At 36.9% G+C, this 17,454-nt stretch overlaps 1 protein-coding gene across 1 annotated transcript in view; it reads left to right on the top strand.

Moving 5' to 3' along the window:
- Positions 1-17,454, top strand: part of pxdn (peroxidasin) — a 61,370-nt gene that overhangs the window by 12,165 nt on the left and 31,751 nt on the right. Inside the window, exons 2-8 of the mRNA XM_026285282.1 lie at positions 5,927-5,998; positions 6,118-6,189; positions 8,167-8,238; positions 9,077-9,148; positions 11,494-11,565; positions 12,351-12,520; positions 17,100-17,217. Of these exons, the coding sequence (XP_026141067.1) occupies positions 5,927-5,998; positions 6,118-6,189; positions 8,167-8,238; positions 9,077-9,148; positions 11,494-11,565; positions 12,351-12,520; positions 17,100-17,217 (648 nt within the window). The remainder of the gene's footprint in view (positions 1-5,926; positions 5,999-6,117; positions 6,190-8,166; positions 8,239-9,076; positions 9,149-11,493; positions 11,566-12,350; positions 12,521-17,099; positions 17,218-17,454) is intronic.

The following is a 17,454-nucleotide window of genomic DNA, read 5'->3' on the forward strand; positions in this document are numbered from 1 at the left end:
ATAAATTAAAAGGGTTAATGAGGTTTGCACAGAAAAACCAGATAAATTGTTACAAAGAAATACAAATCGAATGCCATTCTTCAGAGAAAGAGGCATTTAACCCCTTCTGATTTATTTTCTCGAACAAAAAGGAATTCTAGTAGTGTGTGTGTTTGGTGGGAGAAAAGAAAAAATGACATGACTGGTCAAATTTTTAAATGTAAGATATTCTTCAGTATTAAACTCTCAAACTATTTCATTTAACCACTGAGTTGCCATTCTGTTCTGAACTTTTTCTAATGTACAAGTATATTTTTGTCCATTTCTGGGTGATTCTACTCATCCATAAATTTTCACCTTTTGATTGTTTCTGTAGTAATTGTGTATGGGATTTTAATCTCCAATCCTTTTGGGTTAATCATTTTTAAGCAGTATAGTATTTTTTAAACAATAGTTAAGTCAAATAAAACCGCAGTGTGTTGTGTCTAACATTAAACCCAATGCAGCTGGTTGTCAAAACAACCCAGTGCTGGGTTTTTCCCTTTTTGACCAAGCGCTGGGTTGCCAAAATTACCTAGATTGAGTTGTTTATAACAGTATTTATTAATAAACTGTGATATACATTGTAGTTTATTTGATTTCAGATGATCCAATCTAACTAATCTAAGCTTTGGCCACATGTCCTCTACTGCACGAAACTTGTGTACATGTGAGGTCAAAATTAGTTTTATGGAAGTGATTTTTGCATTGAAGGACTTTAATTTGTTGATGTGTAATCCAGATGTTTTTACTTGTAGAAGTTTTCATGTCAATCTATAAAGCCTGTGAAAATCAAGTCAAAGATAGTAGATCGCGACTGTAAATAAGATGTTTGATGTGTATCCAAAATGTTTTATCAGTTATCTGGTCAGTGAGGAATTCCCAGCATTTGAATTTATGCACACTGTGACCTCGCAAGACCTCTAACACCTGCAGATGTGAATGGAGCAAAGCATTGAAGTAGCTGTTCTAGCCTGACACAGATGTCCTCTTTTTTTTAGGGAGTATGTGTTTATTGCGACACAAGAATACACAAGTCTGTAAATCTGAATTAATTCTAACTTGATTCGACTTACTCATAATGACATTTGAGTTGACATTGACAGAACAGAAAGTGGATACTGAAAACTTTAAGAGCTGTGAAGATGTGCATTAAACCTCTGGAGTCAAAGGATATTTTTGGGGCCTGGAGAAGTTTCGTCATGCCCTGACATTTGTGCTTTTTTCAGTTGCTTATAAACATCTAAATGGCTAAAGTCTAATCTCACTGTAATCAGCACAAACTGGGCTATAATAATACGTGACATGCATGTATTTACATGATTGTGTTTTTGAGGAAAAAAAATGTTATGCGTGATTAGTGAAAAACTAAAAATGTTAAATCCCTTGAATAAGGCCATAAAACACATACATAACATTGGTTCCCGGGATTGTTGAGAACTGGAGCTTGTAGCCTAGAATTTTTCTTTCTAAATTATGTGAAAATCATCTTGTTTACTCACTCACAGAAAACAATTTCTAAGACACTTTTTGTTGGTAAAAGTCATATGTGAGTAGACGTCAACCATCATGAATATTAGTGTGAGTTACACCTGAGAAGACAAAGCCCTGCATAATTAGCTTTTCAGTCAGCTGTGTGACTGAGAGGAAGGAGTTACAAGAAAGAATGTGAGGACAAATTTATGGTATATAATTTTATGTTTTTAGTTTATTTAGAATATATTTAATTATCCCACAACATAATTTCATATCCACTTGCGGGTGCTGTTAAACAGTTTATTAGGAACAATCAAAGCTTAGTTTCAAACTGAATTTTTTGCATCATTACTCCAGTCACACAATCCTTCAGAAATCCTTTTAACAACCTTATTTTCTACAAAAAAAAAATAAATAAAAAATAATAAATAAAAAAAATTATTGCTGTTATTATTATTATTATTATTATTATGATTAACTTCTTTTGTTCTTACATTCTGAAATCTGCCATTTTCACCTTCATGTCAATCCAAACCTCAACTTTCTTTCATTACATAGCATAAAAGAAAGTAAAGGGGTTTGGAATGACACGAGGATGAGTAAATGATATATCACAAGCTGATTTTTAGCAGTAATCTTGTGGAAAGCTTATTATTATTATTTGGAGTTATTTTCCTGTTCTCTGGGAATGTTAAGAGAGGCTTGTTAGAAGTTATTTGTCATATGTCCTGTTTACAGAGATATTTGGTGGTTTTTGTAAGCCAAGTCAATGTTGTGATCTCTGTGAGAGAAAATCAGCCAGCCTTCCACTGCTTGTGATGCTGTCCTTGAGTTATTTGTTGTCATAATGGACTAAATTCACTTATGATCCCGGTGAAGATACTGAGCCCTAGTACCCTACCATCCTACTATACTAAATGCCTTTTTCAGTGCATCAAATCAGCAAGCACAGTTTCAGTTTAATTCAATTTTATTTAAATGGTTTCAAAGCAGCTGCACTGAGTACATTGCCATTATGCTCAGAATGAGTAAGCCAACTGTGGCAAGAAAAACCTCCTGAAGATTAATCAGGACGAGGAAGGAATCGTGAGAGGAACCAGATTCGGTGTGGCTTAAAAAGTTAGTTCACCCAAAAATGAAAATTATGTCATTGACTCACCCTCATGTCATTCCAAACCCGTAAGACCTCCGTTCATCTTCGGAACAAAGTTTAAGGTATTTTAGATTTAGTGCTTTCTGACGCTCCATTGAAAATGTATGTATGTATGGTATACTTTCCCCTGTCTAGAAGGATATAAAAACATCATCAAAGTAGTCCATGTGACATCAGAGGGTCAGTTAGAATTTGTTGAAGCATCGACATTTTTTTTTTTTGTAATTTATTTAAAGGGTTAGTTCACCCAAAAATGTAAATTATGTCATAGTCTAGGCTTAAGGGGCTGGTTGATTGTGATTTTTACTTTTTAAACTTTACTTAGTGTGAAATGTTGGTGTTTGGAAGTCTGACTTACTTCCGGCAATGCGAACCAAGCTCCTGCTGCAGTCATACAGGGACCAGACGGCCCTTTGCAGAGGGCCCCGTACCCCATACTCCCGGAACACCCCCCCCCCACAGGAGGCTGCAAGGGACACGATCGAATGCCTTCTCAAAATCCACAAAACACATGTGGAATGGTTGGGCAAACTCCCATGAACCCTCCAGCATCCTGGTAAGGGTATAAAGCTGGTCCAGTGTTCTGCGACCGAAATGAAAACCGCATTGTTCCTCCAGAATCCAAGGTTCGACTATCGGCCGAATTCTCCTCTCCTGTACCCTTGCATAAACTTTGCCAGGAAGGCTGAGGAGTGTGATTCCCCTTGTAGTTGAAACACACCCTCCGGTCCCTTTTCTTGAAAATAGGAACCACCACCCCAGTCTGCCATTCCAGAGGCATGTCGGTGGGGTTGAGGAGATCCTCAAAGTATTCCTTCCACCAACAGTTGCCCACCTCCAATGTTAGCAGTATTGTCAGGGCACTGCTTCCCTTCCTGAGGCACTACGGTTTGCCATAATCTCTTCGAAGCCAACCAATAGTCTTTATCCATGGCCTCAACAAACTCCTCCCAGACCCAAGTTTTTGCCTCCACAACCACCCGAGCTGCAGCCTGCTTGGCCTGCCTCAGGACTCCTGCAAGCCAGCCAGGCCTGGTATGACTCCTTCATCAACTTGACAGCATCCCTTACTTCTGGTGTCCACCACCGGGTTCGGGGATTGCCACCTTGACAGGCACCAGAAACCTTATAGCCACAGATCCGAGTGGCCGCATTGACAATGGAGGCTGAGAACATGGTCCACTCTGACTCAATGGCTCCAGCCTCCGTCGGAATCTGGTCGAAGCTCCTGGAGGAAGGAATTGAAAATCTCTCTGACAGGGGGCTCAGCCTAACGTTCTCAACAGACCCTCACAATACATTTGGGTCCTGCACCGAGTCTGTCCAGCTTCCTCCCCTGCCATTGGATCCAACTCAACACCAAGTGATGATCAGTTGACAGCTCCGCCCTTCTCTTTATCCGAGTGTCCAAGATATACTGCCGGAGGTCAGACAAAATGACCACAAAGTCGATCATCGACCTCCGGCCTAGGGTGTCCTGGTGCCACGTGCACTGATGCACACCCTTATGCTTGAACATGGTGTTCGTTATGGACAAACTGTGACTTGCACAGAAGTCCAATAACAGAACACCACTCAGGTTCAGATCAGGGGGGCCATTCCTCCCAATCATGCCCCTCCAGGTGTCACTGTCGCTGCACACATGAGTGTTAAAGTCCCCCAGTAGAACGACAGAGTCCCGGATCGGAGCACTTTCCAGCACCCCTCCCAGAGACCCCAGGAAGGCCGGGTACTCTACACTGCCATTTGGCCCGTAAGCAAAAATGACAGTGAGAGACCTATTCCTGACCCGAAGGCGTAGGGAAGCCCCCGCCCTGGGCCTGGCTCCAGGGTGGGGCCCTGGCTGTGAATTGCCGGGCGACATCATGGTTCTTGTTTGTGAATTATTCATAAAAGGGCTATTGAACCACTATTTGTCTGACCCATCCCCTAGGACCTGTTTGCCTTGGGAGACCCTACCGGCGGCATATAGCCCATAGTTCTTAGGATCATTCGGGTACTCAAACCTCTACACCACGATAAGGTTGCGGTTCAAGGACACATTGAGGGAAATATCCCTCATCTGCTGGCTTATGGAATGACAAACATCAGCTAAAAGAGATGAGTTAATAATTAGGATAATTAGGAGTTGTTGGTGGGGCTGGATGTGATCAGGACAGAAGCTTGTGAGGTGGAGTCAGAGAAAATTGTGATAATGTTAGACTTATTCCCTGATTATATACTGTTATATCCTAAGAATAATAGTCGGGATTCCAGGCCTAACAATACAGCACAGCTGAGCACATATCTATAAATATGCTATGAGGTTGGCTAGAAAGAAGAGTCTAGACTCAAGCTGAGAGAGTGTATTGCATATCTCAGAGGCCATGAAGGAAAAGGATATACATCCTCTGGTGGAGCGTTGGATATTGAATGCACAATTTCTACCTCACTCAATGCATTTGCATTAACTGTTTTATTATGTGCAATAATTTTATATTTACCTGCATTCTCTGGATACTCGCATTATATAAAATCTCACTGTGCAACTATAATAGATATTATATTAGTTTGCAGGTCAAAAGTTGGGTATACAAATTTTAAAATGTTTTTAAACTTAGTCACTTATCCTCACCAAGGTTGCATTTATTTTTTAGCTGACTGTTATTATAATGCAATGCATTAAAATTATTTTAAGTTATACATCATGAACTTATTAATTCATATGCCACCCTGATAATGTACTGTGTAAGGGATATTGATGAAGTGGCTTTTAATCAAGAGATTGTTGTCAAACACCATGTTGTGTTACTATAAAGCATAACTCAGTTTAACATCGTAGACGCTGTATTAAAGGGACATCTTAAAATGTTCTAATAATGGTTTAATAAATAACTCTGAATTTTGTTTTATTAAATTACATCTGGTGTGGAATACATATAGAGCTGCATGTCATAACAGTGAAAGCTAGTGCCATTGTTCCTTGTGATAGCACCTGAAGGAAGCATGTATAAGCATTTCATTAAAGGACATGAGACCGAGCCTTGTGGCACTCCATAATCCTTAGGTTGGACATCTCCTAAACAAGGCCAGGATGAGAATGTGATTGAAAGAAAGTCTGAAAGAAAGTTACAATGTATAATGTCGAAGGTAATACTAAAATAGGAATTTGTGTTCAGACCCACGATGACTAATAACTATTGTCTATATATATATATATATATACTCAATACATGACAAAGGCCACAGGAGTAACATAATGCTTTTTTTGATCCAAGTATGTTTATCTTTTGTTTCCAGAGATCTGAGATTCAACAAAATCAAGGATTTACAGCCAGGATCCTTCAGACGATTAAAAAACCTCAATACACTGTAAGCTTCAATGTTTTCATAACTGGTTTCATGAAGAGCACACCTCATAAAACGAAACTTTTTGGAGCATGTTCCTTTGATTGCATTTGTTTAATGCCTTTCTTTCCTCTTTCTTAAAGGCTTTTAAATAACAACCACATTAGAAGAATCCCAAGAGGAGCCTTTGAAGATTTGGAAAGCCTAAAATATCTGTGAGCTTTTCTTTACCTCTTTTGATTGCTTATTCAAATATAGAAATTGTGGAAAAAATTTAAATACAGAAAGTTCTGAATTAGAGAAGTCAAGTAATATAGATTTTAAAGCGTAGATACTGTACAACCAGTGCCCGAAAGTTAAAGTTAAAATGTACAACATAGTAGGTGATATGAAGAAAAAAAAAAAAAAAAGCTTTCACTTGATTTCAGAACCATGAGCCAACATGTTGCACCATGCCTACCACTTGTATGAATGATTCAGTCATTACTACTGCCATTGTTTGACACAGAAGAGAGTTGAGGTCATGGAAAGAGACTCTCACACATGTGGGAAACTTAATTGTCTGCACCGTAAAATTATCTGTCTGACGGCCCTGACCCAAAAGTGCGGAGATCAGAGGCAGACGGAGCAGGAATAATTGCCCTCTAGGCAGACGTTGCACTTTTCCTGTCTTTGTTCGTCACAGAGCAATCTGAGAATCTGTGGTGAGAGCAGCCTGTGTTTATATTTAAATACAGTTGGTTGTTTGAAATGTTTCACACCTGGTTTTGCCTAGATAACTCTAAACTCAGCTGCTAAGAGAATACAGTAAGAGTAAAGTATGTGTAGGTTAATCTCACAAACTTGTCAAAAACATGTCTTGGTCATATTTCACTCCCAAATCAAAAGAAATAAATATTTCCGCTTTGAGAACATTTTGCATAAGAAAACCTCACATTTTTTCAGGGTTATTATTGTGAAATGATATATTACAAAGGGTTGATTTTATTCCCGTTTTATATTTACATAACATTTATACTTAAATGTACTTATACTTTAAATGTATGTACTAATATACGTAAAACTAAAATGAATTTTATATATAAAGTTTAAGCAACAAAAACACACAACTAAAATTTTAAATCTTAATATTATCTTACTGAAAGTGACATACAACCAAGTATGGTGACCCATACTCTGAATTCGTGCTCTGCATTTAACCCATCCAAAGTGCACACACACAGCAGTGCGCACACACACACACACACACACACACACACACACACCGTGAACACACGCCCGGAGCAGTGGGCAGTCATGCTGCGGTGCCTGGGGTGCACCTCAGTTGTAGTATTGCTGGCCCGAGACTTGAACCCACAACCTTAGGGTTAGGAGTCACTCACAACTTCCCACAACTTTTTAGAAGAACTAATATGATAATATGATTTTTTTATTTTTTTTTTACAAATATAGTGGGGTCCAAAAGTCTGCATATTTTTATGTTTGTTTTATCATTGAAACCAGGACAAAAATAGAAAATGTTAGGGATTCAATACATTTAAGGAAATTTTGAGGAACAATATTCACACAATCATATACATTTTTTCAGTTTTACTTTTTGTTTAAATTGTTACTTGATATCAATAGAGAAATGAATATCAATGGAGTAATATTGAGAAAAATAGAAACAAAAAATTCCTAATGATTTCAGACTTCAGCATGGTCTGTGTGATATTCCCATTACAGCAATAATATTCTTTGCAGATTCTTAACTTTAACATCTCTCATAACTTAGTGCTTTGCTTGAGTGGTGCTTATATATTGAAATATTGAAGACTCGTATGGGAAGACACAGCATATCTGCAGTATACACTTCCTGTGGGATGGTGTCATAGTCCTCAAGGTCACAGGATCATGTGGTTTATGTGACTATGCTCTGGTTCTCAACAGCCCACTGTCCCTGGGCAGAAAAACCACAAACTTTCATTCCTGCTTCCCACAGGCCATCCCTTGTTTGTTATCAATATACAGTCAATATGCAACAGGTTTTTTGCTATTATTCCTGCATTATTTGATTAAAAAGTCAATTTTGATCTTTATTTCTGTGTGTACATGTTGTGCTTGTTTTATTTTTATTTTCTCTGTTAAAAATAGGAGACCTCTCAGTGTTTGACACTCACTATTGTACTAATACTCCTGAATAATCCTTTCAGCTATTTGTACAAGAATGAAATCCAGGCGATAGACCGAGAAGCTTTTAAGGGCCTTGTCTCTCTAGAACAACTGTAAGTAACCTTTTGCCTTGTCACCTCCTGTCTAGTTTTTAATATCTCTCAAAGTTAAAGGAATAGTTCACCCAATTTATGAGGCAAAACTATTGTACAGCTTTCAGAAAACTCATCATATAGTGCATATAATCAAGTCACTATTATGATGAAAAAATATACCCAGTTATGGTTTATTATTGGAATTACATTGTTAAAAAACAAAAAGAAAATATATATGGGTGAGCCTTCCCTTTAAGTGTATGATGCATTTTGATCCATGTTTTTACAAATGAAAGATATTTTATGTGCATTTTATTTTATTCAGCTGAAAAATAATCCATTTTGATGCGGCTTGTGATGTACCAAGAAGCACATAAGCACATTTTGCAGTCACCTCAAATATTTCTTATTACTCTCCATGATCCTTTGACTCTGTTATTGTTGACCACATTTAAAACCCACAGTATATTTGCCTTGGAGCAAGAGTTATTTACTGTCACCGAAATGTGTTATTGCCTTGTTCATTTTGTTCAAGTCAAAATGAATCGGAATTGGAGCATATTTGCTTTCCTAAAACACGTCCCTGATCTTACATGATTAACTGGTGCACATTGTTTTAAAGAAAATAAAATAATGGTCTCCATCCAAGTTCTCAAGAAATTAAAAAAAAAAGAGTCCTGCTTTTTGTTTTCTTGTTGAAAATGCATAAGATTAAGGAAGTCAAACAAGTACTGGACAAGTTTTTGTTGACAGACATTAGGCTCAGAAAATGTCATGGTGAGGTCAAATTAAACTTGAGGAAAAGCTCTAGATACTGTGTTTATGGCAAGTAAAACAAAGTGACTCTGTCTCACAGATACCTGCACTTCAACAACATCGAGTCTTTGGAGCCGGAGTCTTTCTCTCATCTTCCCAAGCTGGAGCGGCTGTGAGTTATGCATGCATCTCAGACCTCACAATCACTCCGGTCCCTACAGAGTTTCATGTTTAGTCATGACAACACGTCCCTTTTGAAATGAGTCGAAAAAAGATGAGTGTGTAGGTAAATGTGTGCTATGAGCTGTAGCCTATGTTCTGGTTTGTTTTGAGAGGAATCGTTTTCAAAGGGATGTTTTGACCCTGTAAACCCTGACATATTAAAGAAAAATAATGAGTGCTTTTGTTTGTATTTAAATTACCATAAAAAATTTAAGGGTGCAATTTGCACTTCCATGTGTTGAGTAAAGATAGGATGACATTTTTTTGTTTTCCAAATGGAGGACAGTGGGGGCAGGAGGCAGATGGCCGGTTGGGTGTGGGGGTTAAAGTAGCCCCCGAATTAGTGCAAAGATCATATTACAAATATCTAAATTCAAAATAGTCAATGTTATGCAGATTGACCATAAACATAGCTAAATGTTTCAATACAAGCAATTCAGTCACATTTATGCAACATTTTAAACCTTTAACCCACGGGGAAAATCAACCCATGGAAATGGCAGCCCTGCATCCAACATGATCTGCAGGAGTCAGATTTGACTAATCATGAGTCTTGAATAAGGAGAGATGACTGACGGACTATGGTGGAGGATTTGCTGCTCAACACATCCTGAGCTCATTGACAAATATCTTATCTCGTAAGATGTGCTTCCTTTACACGGAGTACGCATGATTGCGAAATCGAAAGTGAACCACGAGCACTCATTCAAAAGTGGTTTCAATACTCCACATATTGATGGTGGCTGCCTGCTGCATGAAAATGATATGCAGTATTGTAATGTCAGCAGAACTGGACACACACCACAGGAGTGGAACACACACACTGTGGGAGCAGGCGGTAATGCTCATAAATACAATTGAAGCAGGATTAAGAAAACAGTCCTACAAAAAATGTACACAATGAATGACGACTGTAGAAAGCCTCAAAACCTAAAATCCTGTCCGGTTGCATTTTTTAGGTCCAGAAAGGGGACATATGGTCACCCTAAGACCACTTAATGTAAAAACGAAGATGCACAAAATAAAAAAATTCTACATTATACTTTTACAAAGTATTAACAAAATGTAAGGAATATGAACTCTTGATTAGTTACATGCCACTGCACTTATTTAGTAACATCTATTTCTCATTGAGTGACTTTAGTATGAAGGTTTAGGTCTTTCTCTTTACTTAAAAACGCATAAAATAGCACTCAATGTCACAATTTACTCTCATGATTCAGCTCTGTGCAAAGCACGCTGGGAACTAACAGTCCACTACCCAGCAGAAATAGATTAGTTTAACATTTTGAAGTGGACTGTGTTGTTTAGCTCAAATGGTTCAAGCAGCTTAAATCATTTTTATTACGGTTTTCTCTGTCTCATTTCTTTCTGTTGACCCGAATCCTAAATGTTTGGAGATTGTGGCGCTGGATTCACCCACACACATTCTGATGTCTTTCAATGACGGGAAAGGCACTCGTACATAAACAGGGACTAACACGTGAGTTAGGGACCAGCTCACTGCTGGAGTTTCCAGAGAAGCTAGAAGCTGGTGAAGAAGTGAACATGTATAAAGAATATACATCTGGATGCTGATCAATCAAACAATGCTTTTTGTTGTTTATTTGACTAGTTGTGAACAGTAATGTCATCCCTGGGAAAGTGACCCCATCTGATCTGGTAGAAAATAAGAACATCCCTGTGGACCTTCATCTTTGCATCTCTATTCCACAGAGCATGTAAACTACTCGTCAACATTTAGGATTAATTAGGCCTACAGTTTTCATGTTTTGTTCGGTTTAGTTTTCTTCTGCTCACCAAGACTGTACTTATTTGATCAAAAATACAGTATAAAATTGTAATACTGTGAAATATTATACTCCACTACACATGCATCAATGATCTGATCAGAAAGCACTGTTTTCCAGTCTGCTACAAGTGTCACAACCATCTGAATTTGTGCTTTGCAAAAATGGAAACTGCCATTTCAAAAAAACTGCCAAACAATTTTGTAAGATTTTGTTTTGTGTTCTCTATCAAGTCAGATCACCTTCAAAACAAATTGTACACAATTTGTACTACACACCATTCACAGATTATAAATAATAATAATAATAATAATAAGATTAGATACCACAGAATAAGAAAATCACTGAATCTTAATGTGAGCACTAGTATAGTAATGCTTTTAAGGCATGTGTCTTGTTTGTTGTTGTTTTTTTATTTTTTTGTCCAGATCACGGATTTTCTGTGCCTGATTTTTAAATACACAGTTTTGAAACTGTGCACCTCTCTCCCTGATGTCTATTGCAGGTTTCTGCACAACAACAGAATTACTCATCTTGCATTAGGAACCTTCTCCCAGCTGCAGTCCATGAAGAGACTGTGAGTATTGCTCAAGCTGATTTATGGTTGGGTGAAGCAGAAGTTTGCTCAGAGGTTGTCTTTGCATTTAGCTAAAAATTAAAAACTTTTGTTCCACTTAAGCTGCAAATACGTTATAAATAACACATGTAATTAAAATATTTAGTGCAGTGTTGTTTTAACATTTTTGAGATGTTTATTCAAATGTTGAATTGGTTGTCATTTTCAGTTTGAAGTTGTTGTTATTTTATTTGTGTTTTTGTCAATGTAATTTTTTTATTCAAAAGTGTAAAAAAAATGTTCTTAATAAATTGATATTTAAATAACTTTTAATAAAGTGTAAATACACAAGAACTCCTGCTTGCTTTACCAAAAAAAAAAAGAAATCATGGTTTTAATTTCAGTTAACTACTGTTTAATATCAATGTTTTAGTACCATTCCTTTAGATGAGGATGTTAAAAAGTAATTTTAAAATATTTATTTACACAGTTTAGAATTTTAGGAGTTTCAATGTTTTGATGTACTAAATAACTTGAATCTACTAAATATGAAAGAAAATGTTTCAATTTTTGTGTTGATATTCTGAACCTCCTCCTACCAGCCATTCGAGACGAGATATTAAAACTTGTTTGGCAACGATTAGGATTAGAGGTACAAAAAACAGTTGTTGCATTTGAGTTTAGAAAGTCTGAGGGTTACCATTGCTACAAGTGTATCAGTGATTTGATCATCTAACATTGTGTTATTTTAACCAAAGATCTGCAAAAAAATGTTATTTTCATTTTGTGTTTGTGTGTGTTTTAAGGCGCCTCGACTCAAACTCACTGCACTGTGACTGTGAACTGCTGTGGTTAGCCGATCTGTTGAAGCAGTACGCAGAGTCTGGTAACGCTCAAGCCGCGGCTACATGCGACTATCCAAGCCGCTTGCATGGACGCTCGGTCGCAACTCTCACTGCAGAGGAGCTCAACTGTGGTAAGGCCATTCACACATAAACACATAGCAATATAGGCTACACATTATTTAAAAAAAAAAATATGATGAACTGACACTAAATAATTGAAAGATTTAACGCTTCTGCCCCCATTCACCGCATCCACATGATTCTGCTCAATGGGACCACTCAATGTCTTTGAACATGTAAGTCATCATAATAAATAACAGATGCTGATCTGGTTTGGGGAGCTGGATTGTGGAGCGATTTCCCAGATGTGTCATTGTTTGCATGCTACACCACCTCCTCGTGAAACATTGGAAGGAGTGAACGGTCAAACGTGACTTTTTTTAATTTCAACCATCTGTGAAACAAATACGGGTAAACTCTACTGGGCTTATCAGTTCAGTGTTCACTGAAAAACAAAACCAGAAAAATCCTGTAAAAATGTATGGTAAAAAGGATCAGAGTTATTGGTTCCTGTGTATTTTATAACCATTTATTTTATTAAATAATATAATCTTAATGTACGTTTGTACCTTAAATGTACTTACTGGCACAATAGAAAGCTACTTGATGATTGATGAGTTCATTGTTAGTGGCCTGGCCATAAAACATGGTCAAGACTCGAGGTCGACCGATTTATCGGTTTTACCGATTAATCGGCATCAATCATTGATTGCTGGAACAATCGGTTATCGTAAAAGATCCATCACGATAGTTTTCCGCATTTCGTCAATTGCTGGAACGGCTGATAGTTTCCCGGGTTGGGTCTGTTGCTGGAGCGGCTGAGAAGGCTCTGCTTTCACTATACAGTGCGAGAGCGTCCTCTAGTGGCTCTAGTTTTCCATTAAATTACATTATATTTGCCCCGAATAGTTGTTAATGTACATAATGAATTGTATATTTAGTATAGTAGTCTTTCTGTGGCTCTAATGAAGTCTGTATGCTTCATTTATAGAGTTATAATATAGATTGTTTGCTCCGTTTTTTAAACACTGAACTTCAAACTTATCTTTGCCTCATTGTTCATTCTAGAAGTAAACTTTTGTCTGTTTGGTGAATAAATAAACTGTTTTAGACCGCTGCTCGAGTTTAACGCGATGCGTCAGAGGTGTGTGTTATACCGGTGAGTTCTCCTAGACTCAGCTCTGCTCTTTCATTCTGATTAGATAATCATTAAGTGTTCAAGAATATAAGCATTTAAAGTGCGAGAGTAAACATTGTTCTGGTGGAATTGTAGGACTCTATGTTATCCCGCGATGCAGAAAACGCAGACGGAGTCACGAAATCAATTCATAAAAACGTAATTCACAGTTTAGTGCGCGCGACGCTTGCGGTGATTTCAGCATCTGCTGTCTCACTAAATGAGGATGAAAACACATGAAGAACATTTCCAGAACTGTCACTTCATGAGCATTTGACCATTTGAACTGAGCAAAAGCATCATATCACATGCACAGAATTGTATAGGTATTCATTTATTTTGCAACCCATCAAAATAAAAGTCCCGTTTTGAAGTCTGTTGTTCAGTAGAAAGTACATGGCCTACTACTACTACTACTACTACTACTACTACTACTACTATTACTACTACTACTACTACTACTACTAAAAAGAAACAAACATTATTTTTTAAGGAATAATCACACAAAATTTCTTCCATGTTTTAACTAATAATAGAAAATCCCCTCTGTTTGCCAAAAAAAATATTTTTTGTGCCTAATTTTAAATAATTAAAAGACAAATAAAATGTATGTTCAATGCCTTAATTTGATACCAATAAAAATGTAAATACACACAGAATTTGTGATGGGGAAAAAATCATTAGGCTTCTTTAAGAAAAAGTAAGTTGTTTTAATGCGTTAGACATGTAATAAATAATTAGACATGCTAAAACAGAATTAGGTAACAATAAAAACACATGAAACATTTCATGGGCCCTAATCATGTAATTCTTGTTAAACTTTTATTAAATTGATTTGAAAATGTATAAGTTTCATGATTTTATTTAATTAGACTTACTTTATGATTAATAAACTTTATCTTTTAAAAAGGAGTGCATTAAAATGGAAAAAAACAGAATCCAGAAAAATTTTATAACAGAATTTGGAAATAAAATGGAATTTAGGAAAAAATTAAACAGATTTCATAGGACCTTATTAGAGTGTGGTAATTTCAACATTTACTATTACTGTTATTATTATTGTTATTATTATTATTATTATTATTACTACTAAAACTACTACTACTATTAGTATGGTTCAGTAGTTTTTTTTTTTTTTTTTTTTTTTTTTTTCGTAAATAAAGCACAATTTTATTTACATTTTTTTCAGTATCCATTTTAAAAACTATCGGTTAATTAATTGGTATCGGCCAGTGTGGTCCAACCTTGCTAGAAGTATCGGCAAAATCCAATATCGGTCGACGTCTAGTCAAGACCCTGCATAAATGCATAACACCACCAGGATAACACACAAGACTAAAATTATGCAATAATCATTCATCATTAACTAAATAATGGTAATATAAGACAAAACACCCTCATGTACATGGAACAAAACTATTAAATTAAAATATAATCATATGATGATTCATGCAAGGCTTTTAAAAATTTATTTGTGATGAAATGATCTGATGGTTTTTCCGCTGTATATGTTACATTCCTCACAGTTAAAAAGGTATTTTGCTGTGGCATTGTTTTTTTCTTGTCAGTTTTACAGTGCTTAGGAACGGAAGCCTTTTATAATTTCAAGTGCTCAAACTACTGTCAAACCATCCACAGTAAAAGTAGTTAGCTGCTGCGCTACAAGCTATGAACAAAATGTAATGGACTGCTCTGAAGCTATTTCAAGGCTATTAACATGTAACGCATAGAATCGTCAGATAATAAAACATATTCTTACAGTTGCAGCAGTGTTTATTTGGTGGAACTCATTTCATTCAATTAATTGATTTTATTTCATTTTTAGTAATAAGTGAATAAACTTACTATTTTTAGCTACTATTGTTGTGTTCAATTAAAAATAAATAAAACTAATAATTGATATAGTAATTGTTTACGTCTACATCTCTGCAGTGAGCTCCATTGGGTGACCTCTGAGCAGCAGTAGATGTTTCTCTACAGGAGCCACAGCAGCAGTTGTGCTCAGTAGACTTGCTCAGGCTTGTTGCAGCTCCATAAAACACCCCTATTGGCTCTGTAGAAGAATGGGTTTAACACCGTATGGCTTTTCCACCCCCTCTATACATTAAACACAGCACATAGACGCTTGAGGCACCTGTCAAAACACAGCACCAGCCCAACAGACAGCTGCAGTTTCTCTGGGACTGGCACAGGACCTGTGACATTACTGCCACACTGCGCAATGCAAAGCAAAAATTAGTCATAGAAGGAAAATTAAAGGTCACCCAAAAATGTTGTAATAATTTGCTTATCCCCTTGGAATTGCAAAATTGCATGATTTTTCTTTCTTTGTGTATTTGCAACACGAAAGAAGATTGGTTTTGCAGAGTATCCAGGCAAGATTTGAGCACTGAATGGGAATATGCATATACTGCCTTTAATCTCAGTGATTAAATTATTGCTTTTCTCAAAATCATATGAGTCTGAGGGTAAGAACACATACATTCTTATACAGTGCATAGAGGTAATGTATTTTTGTAGGCCAGTCTGAAACCATAAATTGATATTGCCTTGGTTCCCTTGACAAAAACCCAATTGGCTTTTGAATTGAATAAGCTCTGTGACCATCAAAAGTTTATGATTCTTACATGTTTTTCTCATCATGATGGTCTCCACAAATGAACACAAAAAAAGCTAAACAAAGACTATAAATAAAGTCACAAGACTTCATCATTACCTATATTAAGATCTGACAACTCTTTCAGTTTTTAACGAGAGCACCATTATAAATGCAATAAAAGTGACTATTGAATTTGTCAGTTTTCTATAATGACGATGTCTCTGACAACCTCTGGAGTCCTTTAGACACTTTTGAAAGACCATTTTTTTCCAAGTCTTATTTCAGACATTCAACCAAAAACCCATTGACTCAAGGGTAATGAAACCAAAGTGATAAAATACTCACTCATTTCCAGGTTTTGGCTTTCACTTGTAGCAATATTTGTTAGTTCTGTATGTTGTGTGAATGTGTCATCCCTGCAGCACTCTATAGCAACTTCTGTTATTTCTGTCCCACTTCTGTTATATGCAAGGACTTTGACTCAGAGTGCAGCCAGACGTTTGGTTTTGCCAGTAGAAACAGTTTCACAGTTCTGTCAGACTGTTCAGGAATACATTTCACCATGTGCACATCGGTGTTGGTGGGTAATGTTTGGGGTTTGGCACATGGGCGTTGTGACCATAGACACAATCACCTCGTGCCTGGCCGTCAACCAACACGGGCAGCCAAACCAGTTCAGAAGAAGTGAGGCAAGAGGGAGATGTCAAACATTATTTGCAGCAGGCACACAGTGCCACTACAAATAAACCTTTAGTGCTGTAATTCCAACAGCTTTTACAGACCGAATTAAACTTGTTTTACTTCTCCTCACACCTCATCTTTTGCGACACACTTATATTTAGTTTCATCTGAATGTGTCTCTACTGTGGAGCAGAAGTTCCCCGGATCACATCTGAGCCGCAGGATGTGGACGTAACCTCTGGGAACACTGTGTACTTCACATGCAGGGCAGAGGGCAACCCCAAACCTCAAATCATCTGGCTCAGAAACAAGTAAGCTCCCTCCCTCAATGAACATGTTTAAAGGAATAGGTTCAGCTAGAAATACACTGCTGTCTTCTTTTATTGTCCTTCATGTTCCTCAAAGCAGATACAACCTGTTTTTCATGGAATACAGAATAATAAATATTACAGTATTTCTAGAGAGCTCTTTCCTTAATGAGGCTCTCTAAAAATGACAAAAACACAATAAAAGTACTATTTAGACTTGGCAGAATAGATCTGCTCTGC

This window comes from Carassius auratus, chromosome 17 (assembly GCF_003368295.1).
Source record: "Carassius auratus strain Wakin chromosome 17, ASM336829v1, whole genome shotgun sequence".
Classification (NCBI taxonomy): Eukaryota; Metazoa; Chordata; class Actinopteri; order Cypriniformes; family Cyprinidae; genus Carassius; species Carassius auratus.